Below are 13,415 nucleotides of genomic sequence, written 5' to 3'. Positions count from 1 at the left end.
ACAAATCAATCCTCGCTCCTTATTTGTCCCCTTTTCCTTTTTCCTCAGAGGGATTTGTGTGTCACATTGGAGCCAACCATCTTAAATATTCCAGTAATGTGTAAAGGGATAAGACCTGTGGTGAGAGAGAACGCAACAATAGAAGTATTTCCTGAAGTCAAGGCTAGAGTCCTGTGTGGTAGCGCTCCAGGTTGTACTTCCTTCTCCCTTCCTGTTGGGTAAATATGACCTGACAGAATGTGCCTGTCAGCACCAAGCCCTGGTCTGGTTAGTTTGTGTGTGTGTGTGTGTGTGTGTGTGTAAGATAAGGTTGTATGAATGGCACTTCACCTGTTTGACAGCAGTAACTTCACTTTCCTCCACTATTTGCAAGTGTTTGTTTTAGGTTTGGGGGAATCTGTGTGTGTGCGTGTGTGTGCGTGCGTGCGTGTGCGTGTGTGCTTGTGTGTGTGTGTGTGTGTGTGTGTGTGTCTGTGTGTGCGTGTGTGTATGTGCGTGTGTGCGTGTGTGAAATAATGGAAATTCTGACTACTATTTCCAACCTCCTAGATGGCACTGTTGAGCCATGTAAGGAGAAAACAACAAACCCTCTGTTCTCAGCCTAGAAGCAGAGGTTAGGTGGGTGCTGTGGGTGCTGTTGGTGCTGTTGGTGCTGCGGGTGCTGCGGGTGCTGCGGGTCTTGGTTCTCTATGCGTCGTAATGCAGTCCGGCGTTTTTAGGGGGGCGACTTCCATGATTAAGACATTGACGATAACATCTGATGACTTGATTCCCTAATCAATTTTAAGACCTTCCTTTTTGTTTCGTCTCAAGGTTGTAACCTTGGGTGTGTAATAATGAAAGATCACACCGGCTTGCCAATGTGCACAGAGGCAGTTAAGCTCCCATCCATTCTGAACCTGATAAGGACGATAAGGATCCTGCTTTAATAGGATCAGAGGGAGGGTTAAAAGGGAAGAGGATCTGCTCTTGCTGATACAGATGCTGCAAGATTTAATAATGACTCGGAATTCATTCTGATAAGGAAGACAACGAAAATCGCATTGAGTAACATGGAATTAGAGAGCAACTTTAGAGTTTCTATCCTGGACCTGATGCTCCAAATCTGCAGCAACAATAATGACTGGAAACAAGTTGCTGTGTCATCTTGAGTTGTGAAGAAGCGCCGAGGGTTTCGATGAAGCCAGCTTTATGTCTCAGGACCAAGCCGGGATCACAAACGATCCCAAGCTCGGCCTCGACCGACCCCCCGGGGCCGCAAACGTCTTAAGAACAACGCCCGATTAAATCACATCATCATCTGAAATGCTCCTAGTTTGAAGAATGGTGCTCCACAAGTATCCAGGGCCGCATCAGCATCGGTCCCGATACTTTGTAGGACTCGGCTGAGGTGTGAAAACGACCTCCGGCTACACCAGCGTTTTCAGAGCGTGTTAGAGGGGACGAGTGGCGATGCCGGCCGGCTGTTTCCACACTCTGCTGCTCTCCGGCTTCATTAAACTCCAGGACACGTTTTGTTTCCTGCCTGTGCTCCGGTGGTCCCATAATGGCCGTGTGACAGCGGGGGAGTGTATTTTTAGATAGTAAACAGTGTGGCACATTATGCTGAAGTCTAGTTGGCAATGGGATGCACCTGTGTCTAATTGCCATGGCTGCAGCTGACTTATGAATTAGACAGTGACCTATTTATTCTGCTCCTCTCAGAGAGACGGCAGTGCAGTGTTCCTCCTGCTGGATGCGTGCAGACAGGGCAGGAAGCCGGGTGGGGCGAGAATTTAGCTTGGAGGGCTGAGAAAGCTGTATTTAAGTGAGGAAAGCTGGAAAGTTGTTCCTGTCTAATCACTGAGGGAGGAGAAATAAGAATCTGGCGTGCATTCCTGGTGTGTATCCCTGCACTGCAGCCATGTCTGTCTGCATGTCTGTGACTCTGAACCTGTGACATGGGGAAACAGGACAGTGGACATAGGTTAACTGGAAACTTGAAAATTGCCTGAATGTGTGAGTGTGTGTGTGTTTGTGTGTGATCGCCTAGTTAATGATCAAACAAACAGTCAGCTCCGGCGCTCCACAGACACAGTTGACACAATGTAGGCGACCTTTTTTGAAGAACATAATTCGTCCTTATGTAACGTGGTATTGTAAAAGCTCCGTCTTCCTCATCCGCACTGAAACGATATGCCAGCATGTTAATGAGGCACTGTGGGGGGGCCTCATAATTGATTTTTGCCCCGAGGCCCCTTAGCTGCTTAATCCAGCCTCTGCACAAGACCTGGATGACTAAAAGCCTGCAGTCACTGATAGTTATTGTTGGCTCTAATGACCATAACTACTCACAGTAATGCTCCTTTCTCCTGAGAGTTACATAAGAACACATAGATGAGGCAGCGGCTTAATACACCTGTTGACATCTCTTAATTACACTCCGTCCGTCTCCTCTGACAAGTTTCCGTGTCCTCGCCAGTGTTTCTAGGATATCATTCAAATGACATGTGATTTCCTGTTATCTGGAGATGTATTCCCGCTCTCTGTTGTAATTTCCCTGCTTTGATGTCATCTAATGGAATCAGCAGGAGAATCAATCTCTCCTCCTATTCCCCTGACAACCTATTAAGACCCAACGCTGCCTGAGAGGAAGTCTCGGCAAGCAGCCATTTTTCATACTCCGATGGCGTCTAATGCGCTAGATAAGAAATGATGAAATCACAACGGTACACAAGTAACGATACAAATGAGTATAAATGAGCGTGGCGTTTACTTTAGCAAAGAATTAGACTCCTGAACAAACCAACGCAAGTGCAAATCACATTCTCTGTTTGAAACGCAACTCCAGGGCCAACATCTGAATTCTGGCAGGAAAAGATTAGAGGTGTAAATTAAAAGACAGAGAGAGAGAGAGAGAGAGAGAGAGAGAGAGGGAGAGAGAAAGAGGGGGGGGGGGGGGAGAGAGAGAGAGAGAGAGAGAGAGATTTACCACCGGACACCACACTGTGTGCATGACTTACATGTTTAACTAGAGCTTACTCTGGCAGTCAGCATTGCATATAATACTTTTCTTTGTTTATTTCAGGAGAACTGCCGTAATATCTCTGGAACATTCGCTGGTAATTTTATTTAGTACATCTTGATTTAGCAACTGAGACTGAAAACAAAACTGAGACTAATCATAACTTCATAATCCTCACGTTGATGCTTTCACCTTTAGTTGCTAGCAGCCTCAGACTGCAGCAGACCTCCAGCTCCGTCTACTGCTCTAATGTTCTCGTCCATGTGGGCGGTGAAGGATCCGGCTGAGGCTTAAAGTGTTTGAGAGAGAAACAAGAGGAGATGTGTTGCTTTTCATCTCTTGCTAATAATACTTTGCTGCATCGTCATCCTCATTATCTTCCTCATCATCATCCTCATCATCAGCATTAGTATCCCTCTCCATCCCTTGCTTTCCCTCAGATAAAGACATTGGCAAAAGCATCAATCAGTCCCCGGAGCTGTCGGCGTGCACTCCCATCACGCCTGGGCGGGCCTCGCCACCGCCGCCGCCGCGTAGCAGGTCGGCCGTATTCTGACTGACACTCCCATTAGAGATTGTTACGCCTGTCTTAATCGGCCCACCATAATGGATTATCCACAGAGGGAGCCAGCAAGAGGAGGACCAAGCGTGGTCGACCGGGATTCAGGTGGAGACTCCACTACACACCGTAACCCAGGGAGACAGAATGACAGGTAGAGCGTTTTCCAGTAGGCAGTGGGCTCCGTCCAACTGTGGACCGCTGGCATAATGAGGAGTGAAATAGAGTCTAAATATGCGCACATGAGGAACTAATGATAAGGAGGCCAGTGAGTGACAGCAGGAGGACAGGTTGCTCAGGTGCAGGCAGGAAGTGTCAGATTGACAGATTCAATTTAAGAATCCATGGTTTCCTTCACTGTATGTTCACATTCTGAAGTAGACTGACAATGCACATACATCACATTCTAACCTGCAGGGGATGTGGAAGCTGGATGTTTACTGCAGGATGTTGTTATGAACATACAGTAGAACATATGGGGCTGTGATTCACCTCGTGCTGATAGATTGTCTGGTGTTGAAGGAGGAGTGGAGATGTTTGGACCTTCAATCGTACTCTGAAGGAAATGGGAGCTCTAGTTTGCCCCCTGGACCTGGACCTGGACCCAGTAGGCTCGTTCTGCACTCCTCCTTCTGGTGATTTACTGACAGTTTATCTTAAAAGATGGATACGGACTTCTGGAATTGATCTGCGCCCGACCACGTGGATGAAGAACAGTGATGATTTCAGAGAGCTACGGCCGCTGTCTTCCAGGGGAGGAGTGCTCCTTTAGCAGAAATCCAGTTCCAGCCGCAGCAGAGTCACAGAACAGAGATAAAGATCTCTCCAGCCACTATTTTGGACCGGTCAACAGTAGCAGTGGGTGCATTCATCACCAAACTTATTGCTTTAGTGCTGCTGAGGGGAGGAAGGAAGGAGAACTATCGCAAAAAGACATCACAAAACAAAGTCGGGCCGCTCTACCTCCCATATAAAGAGGGGAAAGTGCGCTGCAACACCTCGGCTATTGTTTATTTCAAGGTTTGTTTCCTTTTGAAGCAAAGATAAGAAGCTATCCATCATGGCCTCTTGTCTGTAGCCAGAGGATTTCATTACGGTCCACACAATATGTTCACCGTTTACATCCAGTCCCGCACAAAAGCAAAGCCAAGGAACCAATTTCCTCTTTACCTTCATGAATAAGAATCTCATTCATCTTCCTCCGCCGTTTCTCAGCGCGTTCATAAAAGCGAACGAGCTGAGTGGAGAGCCATTATCAAGCTCTTCCACACTGTTCGTCCACGAGGCCGGCGCCAGCAAAAAAGAGAACGCGCTCCGCTCCGCTCTGTTGTTTCCATATTTGAGGCGAGAACCCAGCTGGATTGGAATGCTTAAAGTGATTGGCTCATCCAGAGTCTCCACTGCCGCGCTGCCGACGCCGCTGTGAAGACTTTGTTCACACGGAATCAGGCACAAACACGACACGTGCCGCCACAACCGCACACAACAATCAAACCCCCGATGATTCAGTTACAGTACACGGGAGATCGATTCCCCGCATTGTGATATCAGCACAGGCCTTCATAACAGAGCCCTGCTGGTAAGAGAGTGAGGTAGAACACGCAGGCCTGTTGTGTGTGTTCTGCAACAGTTACAGGGAATGTTGACGATTCATTTTTGGCTGAACGTGTTACCGATACCCGTTTCTCTCATTACACCTGAATCTGCCAGGGTTATAATGATTCATTCCCCGAGAGCTGCTAGATTGCGGCGAGCCTGCTCCATGTTTACTTCTGATCTTAATCTCTCGGAATGAGAAAAGTACGGCTTATTTGCTAACATTTAATGGAAACACACTTTAGTTTAACTTTGTGGACTTTTTAAAAGGTTTGCACTGCAGAAAACTTAGCAAAGGAAACACGACTGGAGACGATATGGGTTGGAACGTACACACTAGAGTAATATAGAGGTGAAAGCTCAGGGTCAGGAAGGAAAACCCGGCTCTTCATGCCATAAAGGTCAAAGGTTAAATCACAGCAGGGGTTCTGATCACGGAAAGTGTCTGATTGTAATTTACTTCACTGGTTCTTCACTCCAAGACAGGAGGCTGGAGAGGACAGCGTTGCACCTCTGACCCAGTGGACTGTAAACAGGCGGTGAGAGCTGTCAAACAGAGAATAAAGCATTTGTTGTGGATGTGAATAGCAGCTGTGAGCGGAGGAAACGGACATGTCTCTACTTATCGGAGCAGTAAAACTCCACACAAGCGCATTATGAGGGTTTGACGTCGCCGCACAATTGCCAAGACAGGTCATTGTTCCAGAGCAGTGAAAGCCTAAATGTGGGTGTTTTTTTACTTCAGCCTATTATGATTGAAAATGCTTTAGTTGGAACAAAAGGCCCTGGAGACATTTTTGTCACATGTATAAAAAAAAAGGCACAAATACCACAGTGTCACCTTGAAATGTTCCAGTTGGATTGAACGTGCTGCAGATCAGGCTCAGCTCCTCATTATGATCCATTATGCTCTCTGACAGCTCGCTCACAACCATTTCTTATGTTATTGAAAGAGACATAAAGCAGGCAGCGAGTTCAGGGCGCCGAGCCAACACAAGAAGGCCGTTTCTAAAAATATTACCAATTGAATAAAGCATAAATCAGCTGCCCGCCTCATTCAGAGTCAGAGAGAGACGGCGTCACGCAGAGATTGGCGAGTCTGCCGGCCTGTGTAATGCCTTGTTGATTATTTTCCCAAGCCCCAAGAAAATAAAACTGTCAGAGTGCATAAATCATAATTAATTATAATTAATGGAACCAATTTTGTTCTCATCATCACATAAATCGCAGAGCTCATTTTGGGTAAAAATGTCACTGCTCACACTTTGGAATTGATGGCTCCTCTGAATACACTCTGGGTATTTAATCTTCTATGTAAATGGGATGCGTTACTCGGGAAGCCATTAAAATAGAGGAAAAGTACTACAAGCAACAATACAACAATTACAGCACTAATGGAGTTCACGTTATGCTGCTAAGAGTTTGAGCTAAGCGGCGCTAAACTGGAGAGAAAGAAGGATGGAGGGAAACATTATCAAGTCAGCGATGTTCACTGGGATGTAAACACCGGAGAAGCTCGTTCACCCGGGGACAACACACACACACACACACACACACAAGCATGTAAACTGCACACTATATCAAATTTATTCCATTGGTTGTAATGTACAAGAATTATAAAGCTTGTTTGCTTTATATCTTACAGAGAAGTTGGAACCTTTTAATAAGCCATAAGTAGAAAAAAAAAGACAACAGAATTAAATTGATTTACAGGCTTTCTGTACATATCTGGCATCAGCTGTGCTCTCAAACGGCTCACAGTCACACTGGGGACTTAAATAAAGCACAGCCAACGAGCCGCTGTGGACACGCAGGAGGAAAACAGAATATGGATGATCCAGAGTGTGTGGAGGGAGAAGTGGGTGTATATATTTAAAATAAAAGAAAGAAAGTCAAATCTAAGTATTTCCCGGTCTCACAGCCCATCAGACATAATTACACTCAGGACATTTACGCTCCACTTCACTCACGTCAACAATCCACAACTTCTCAATGCAGCAGAGTAACTATAAACAAAAACAGGGGGGGGGGGGGGGGGGGGGGGCGCGCGCAATCAATCTCTCTTTCACAACAAAAGTAAAGAGAAAAACCGACGATCCCTGATAGGGAACTGCAACACTTTAAAAACTCCCGTCAATCACAGCGCCGATGACCTCGCCGTCCTTTAAGCTGACAGCAGCAGCAAAATCCTAACCGGGCTCTGCAGGGGGGAGGGGCTTCTCACTCCTTCCTGCGCTTCTTGTCGTGGTAGTCGTCCTTGGACCGGCCGCTGGTGGACGGCCTCTTGGAGCCGCCGTGCTGCTTGGCCTCCTCCAAGAACTTGTCCAGACCGAAGGGATCCTCCTCAAACTGGACAGGGCCTTCTCGCCGCTGGCCGTGGTCGGCGCCTGAGAACTCCTTGTCTGGAACAAATCTGATGAGGGAGCAGGGGAGGAGAGGGAAGACAGAGAATCAGATTGTGTCGTGAACTCCTGCAACCTCTCTGTGGTTTGAAGTTCAGCTCACTGCAGGCAGAATACACAACTGCTGAGCTCTGTCAGGGGGGAGAACACTGACACAGACACAGTTCATGATTTGTCCTTCGGGTGTCTCTCAAAGAAGGACAGGGGGACAAAGGGTTAACAAGTGAACTGCTGGAGAACGAAATACAAACTAGTGTCAGATCCAAATCATCAGGGTGTCCCTCTGGTGGACATTTGTTTAGAGAGTTTTGCTTCCATCTAACATTTCTATTTCCAAGTGATTTGCCAAACGGTGTCGCACCAAACATAAGGGACCGGCCCCAATGATGAACACTCCTGCTGAGACAGATGTCAGACTCCAGCTGGGCCCATCAGCAGAGCGTTTAGAGTCTTTATGTTTGTGAAGAGTGAGATGTGAGGACTGACTCTGGTTGGGTCGTACCTGTTGCTGTTCATGAGCGTGTCAAAGTCGTCCGTGTAGGCGTCCTTGTCTATGTTCTTGCTGGGCCTGTAGATGTTCTGGGCCATGTCTCTGCCGCTGCGGAACGGCTGGTCGTACACGTTGTAGGTCTCGTCCTCACCGCCGGCAAAACCGCTATCCATACCCTGGAGAGAGAAGGAGGAAGAGGGGATGATGGTTGGGTTAACAAACACACCTCACAGCTGGCCCGTCTGCGGTTTGGACCCCAGCAGATGAGATCTCATCTCTCATCTGGCTCCTGGATGATTTCTGCCGGTGTGTGTCCTCATTCTCCAACACAAATCACCTCAGACTTCTCCACTTAAGCCAGACATCAGATGTGAAATGAAAGTGTTTTTGTGAAGACGGGAACAGATGTTTGAAGGACCTTTACAGCGACACGGTAACTGCCATCATTTTGTCTAGGAAAGGTTTCCTCCCTCTGCAGAGCTGGGAAATCAGCCGTGTGTGTGTTTGTGTGTGTGTGTGTGTGTGTGTCTCGAGTCCCCGGCTCACTGAGCACGACGGCGGCATGTTCTCACCTTGCTCTGATTGAAGAGTCGCTGGTCGTACTGGGCGTCGCTGGAGGTGCGGGGGTTGGGCACGCCCAGAGCGATGAGCTCGCTGATGTCCCTGTCCTGGTCCCTCTGCAGCTTGGACCTGTGGCAGAGAGTCACGTCTGACGGTCAGCGGAGAGTCACAGCACTTGAAGGACGCGTACTTCCATTAAGAACGATGTTTCAACACGATGTGAGCCTTCGACTGTTTATTCCTCTAAATGTCATTTCATTCTAAGGTATTGATTAGATAAAGATCAGTTAAGCCTCATTTCATTTAAAAGGTGAAACTTATGTCCCATTTCCTCCTTGACTTTAGAAGGATTGTCCTTCAGCTCACAGTCCAAACATGAGCCAGGTGATTCAACATAATGAGCTTTCTGCCGTCTGACAGCTGGAATCATCATTCTAATGAGTTCTCATATGAATTTCACTTCCTGTTACCTTAGGGATCCTCAATTACATCAACTGATGAAACACACACACACACACACACACACACACACACACACACACACACACACACACACACACACACACACACACACACACACACACACACACACACACACACACACACACACACACACACACACACACACACACACACACACACACCTAATGCCTGTGTACACTGATGGCTCTTGCTGCATTTGTTCAGCATTACTGCAGGTCCATGAATGATTCAGCAGTAAGCTGTACATCTGTGTGAGTGTGTGTATGTGGAGAGGAGGGCTGGCTGAGTTGGTGTGAGTGTGTGTGTGTGTGTGTGTGGCGTGTTTGGAGTGCGTGTCCGGCACCTCTTATCAGGAGCAGCTCTGGAAATGTTCCTGTCATGCTGTCTCTCCTTCCTTCTGTCGTGGCGGATCTCGTCACGCTCCCTGGCCTCCCCGTCCTCACCACCTGCTGTGTGAGAGGAGGAGGAGGAGGCGGAGGAGGAGGAGGAGGGGGGGAGAGAGAGAGGAGGAAGGAAAGGCAAGAAGCAGAAAATGAAATTTGCAAAAGAAAACAAGCGGAAGGATGAGAGCGGGGGACAAAGTAAATGATGTGGAGTGAAGGAATGGACAGAAAGATGGAGGAGGAAGAGAGAAGTGACAGAAAGAGAGAAGGTGTGAGGGAGAGGAGACGTGTCATTGGAAAAAGGATGAGAGGAGGGAGAAAAGAAAAATAGATGTTTAAGGCAGAGAAAATGCAGTTTTGGAACATACTCCATCAGAATAAGAACTATTAAAAATAAACAAACTATCTTTCAAAATTCCTGGACTTTTTATCTTCCGTGGTTTCCCAGGACTCCGCCTCCTTCATGAGGTGCATTCATGTTCATTCAGAGTCTTTATAACGTATGGACACCAACACGATACACAGCATTGATTTCTTCTCCTGGAAAATGCATAAACATGAGCAGCAGGGAGGAAGGAGCAGCGTTTCACAGCTTGCTGGTCCTGTCAGCACAGTTATCACCTGTGCGTCTCACGTTCCCACAACTCGCCTGAGTCGCTGAGAAAACCACGCAGGCGTGCGGCGACTCACCTTTGTCCCCGTGGCTTTTGATCCCGGCCCTGCGGTCTCGAGCCATTTGGGCCAGCTCCCTCAGCTTCTCCTCCTTCTTCTCCTTCTCCTTCTGGGCCATCTTCTTCTCCACCTGAGCGCGCATCTCCACCGCCTCTCTGGCCTGAGGACACAGCCCACGCACAATCAGAGGCCACATTCTACACCGGACACATGCTGCTTTCATTTCATTGAAGGTGTTTGGCTATTTGCTTGTGATCCAGAGCGGTTCACAGTGGACGTATTTCTACAAGCTCATCCAGCGAGGCAAATACAGAAATACAAATTCATACAAGCCAGACAACAGAAGGGGAAACGCTCCTGTAAGGCTTCATTTAAATGTCAACAAGGCAAAGCTCTCATGCAGCAGCACATATTCAGTGGGGTCGGCGGTGCGTTACCTTTCTGTCAGCGATGTAGAGCGCCTCGGCCAGCTTGGCGAAGTTTTCATTGATGTGGACGGTTTGCAGTCCCCGGCCGTCAGCAGCCAGACGCTTGTCGAGGGGGATGGTGTAACCCTGAGCGACACCGAGCACATCAAGAGAGACGACGTGAGGAAAGAGCAGAGGGTGAAGAAGGCAGTAGGGCAAAGAAAAATCTGATTTAATGCAGAAATATCTCAAACCAAACGCCTGAGGAGAATCTGACCTGTGAGCTCACAACATGAACACGTTCGCCCTTAAGCTATAAAACGTAAACACCCTGCTCACGGTCAAAGGCTGCTTTGCTTTACCTTTGCGTTCTTCCAGTTGGAGATGCAAGGAGGAATCTTCCACTCCTGTTGCTCCTTCACAGTCATCTGAAGAAGAGGAGGAGGGAAAACAAACATTAACATCTGCCGGTCGATGCGATCAATGATGTTGATTTTACAGCGTTGACATGGGGCTGAAACGCTGAGAAGCCAATATTGTATCGCAAAAGTCAACGTTACCTTTCTGCTGGGCGAATGCATGACAGGTGCCGGGGGGGACGGAGGCCCTCTGGGGATCTTCTTGTTGATCCTTAACCACACAAACATTACATTACAGTGACTGCCTGTTAGAATAAAGCTACCCCCCTACAGGTCCAGGTTTAAGTTGCGGTTCCTTCCACTCACTTGAAGCGCGGAGGCTCCATGGGGTCTTTCTGCATCTCCACCATGCGGATCACCCTCTGCTTGGCCCCAGAGTTGAACGCCACCCCCTGCTGGGACGGGGTGTACCTGAGCGAGAGAGGGGGAGTTATGTGAACATTGTGTTAAAACAGTACCAGCAGATTTCAACTAACCAGACCCACATCCATCTCTGACTTCCTGTGCTACTTCCACACACACCTGATGTACTGTGCAGGCGCCTGTTTGTCTGCGGCTCTCACTGGCATGGCTGCGGCGATCTTCTGAGACACCTGCTTGTCCAGAGCTGCACGGGTTTTCTCCGTCAGCTACAAAGGAGGCACAAGAGGCCACAGACTGTTAGGTATGCATTAGGGTTATAAGATGTTTATTAGGTTAAAACACAACATAACGGGTAAGAGAAACTTTGTGATTGAAACCCCGTTGCTCCAGTGAAACACGCCTCACCTCTTTCACAGCCTCCTCGTCGGGCTTTTGGAGTTCCGGGGCTTCGTTGTTCAGGACTTCTTTGGGAAGCAGGTCTGTGTATTTGCTGAAGATCACCTGCACACAGAAATGATGAAGAGTAGAATAAAGATGTATGAAATGAAGTGGAACTCAGTAGGTGATGACATGTCTCTCGTGGAGTTGTTTACATATACAAACCACAAAGCTAAGTCATGGTTCTGAAGTAGTCTTATAGTTTTAGGCAGGTATGTTCTGTGTTCAGAGCTCTGTTGCCGTCTCCTTACCTTGTCCTTGCCCTGTCCTTGTCTGGCGATGGCGTCATACTTGATCTTTCCCTCCGCGTCCACCTGCACTGCCAGGGCGTTGTTGGTCTTCCTCTTCCTGCCCATCTCCAGAGGGAACTGGGCCACATGGATCTCTGGGAAAGCTCCTCCATCTCCAAAATCCTACAAAAATACAATGATTGAGAGCACATGGCAGAAGATGGAAGCAGTTTAGAGTCACGTCAATAACAGTGACTGTCTTCCATAACAATAACATGAGCTATAAAAGGATCAGAGTCATTCTTTCTGGGTGAACCTGAGCTCTTTACCTCCAAGGAGCGGGGCACCCAGCCTTTTCTGTGGCCGTATGGCGGGGGCTCTCTACGGGATGAAACCAGGGCAGTGGAGTGGGACTTCTGGGCCCGGACCTTCTCCTCTGCCTCCAGCTGGTCCTGGGACAGCTGAGTGGGCGCCGGTAAGAAACTGGACACAGCGAAAATCGCGTTAATCTCAGAGAAATGGCGGATTTGAGCATGTTGAAGTTACGTTTTCGCTAACGACACGTAGCATCTGTAGCTTCAGTTGCGCCCGACAAATACTTCAAAGACGAGACACGAGAAGCAAATAAAGTACGGAATACCTTCATTATAGCGACATTTAAAGAAATATATAATATTAAATTGACTCGTGTAACTTTTGAACACACTTTATTAAAACACACTGCTGATTCCGGGAGGCTTAGCATGCTAGCGTGGTGCCGAGTTAGCTAGCTGGCTCGCGCTGTTAGCGTTGATCCAAGAAAGCAAATGATCCCGCGCAGATCAAACACATCGCGACCGAATGTTTACGTGAAGTATACGAACGAAACGCGTAACAATTATTTTATCATAAAATGCGACATTGAAGCCCGTTCTGTCCCCATCTACAGACAAACAGGACTCGGGCCTGGAGGAAGGACTCACCTCGCCAGAGACATCTTTGCTTCTTCTCTGAACAATGGTCTGCGCATGCGCACAACGGAGCAGCCCAGCATGAAGCATGAAGGTAGAAGCAGCAAACATCTTAAACTTCACCATTATGACTCTGAATGCATGATATCGCTGAGATTTTTACCATTTGATTTTATTCGATAGGCCTAAAAATAGTGTATTTAACAAATGTGCAAGAAAACAAAATGCTTCCCCCCTGTTTTGTGTATTTGTTTTGGGTCCTCACCACATTGGTAGCTTGTATATAAGTATGTGAAGAAGAAGAAGGAGAAGAAGAAGAAGACCCTTTAATTTACCCCAACATTTTGAGCGATTCAGATTCAGACCCATGCAGTTACATTTCATGCAGTTTAACATACTGTAGGTACATGCTTTTACACACACAATGCAAAATACACACATGCAGTGGAGGTGGGCAC

General features: G+C 47.7%; 1 protein-coding gene across 2 annotated transcripts; it reads right to left on the bottom strand.

Annotated features, from left to right (window-relative positions):
- Window positions 1-6,723: 6,723 nt before the first annotated feature.
- On the bottom strand, window positions 6,724-13,000 carry snw1 (SNW domain containing 1). 2 transcript variants are annotated; one of them, XM_076170532.1, is made up of 14 exons: window positions 12,970-13,000; window positions 12,337-12,490; window positions 12,029-12,190; window positions 11,745-11,840; window positions 11,499-11,605; window positions 11,283-11,387; window positions 11,118-11,187; window positions 10,920-10,985; window positions 10,588-10,704; window positions 10,169-10,310; window positions 9,439-9,544; window positions 8,624-8,741; window positions 8,064-8,227; window positions 6,724-7,572 (listed from the first exon to the last, which is right to left on the bottom strand). In XM_076170532.1, exons 1-14 carry the CDS (start codon window positions 12,981-12,983, stop codon window positions 7,380-7,382), a joined length of 1,614 nt encoding a protein of 537 aa, XP_076026647.1. In that variant the 5' UTR covers window positions 12,984-13,000; the 3' UTR covers window positions 6,724-7,379. The 2 variants fall into 2 exon arrangements, with proteins under 2 accessions (XP_076026647.1, XP_076026648.1); XM_076170533.1 differs by having other exon boundaries at window positions 9,439-9,541.
- Between the last annotated feature and the right edge of the window lie 415 nt (window positions 13,001-13,415).

The sequence above is a fragment of the Genypterus blacodes genome, unplaced genomic scaffold (genome assembly GCF_046128005.1).
Source record: "Genypterus blacodes isolate CSIRO-AG114 ecotype Tasmania unplaced genomic scaffold, CSIRO-AGI_Gbla_v1 ptg000222l_1, whole genome shotgun sequence".
Taxonomy (NCBI): Eukaryota; Metazoa; Chordata; class Actinopteri; order Ophidiiformes; family Ophidiidae; genus Genypterus; species Genypterus blacodes.
The sequence above is the reverse complement of the archived record's forward strand: the minus strand, read 5'-3'. Positions and strand labels throughout refer to the sequence as shown.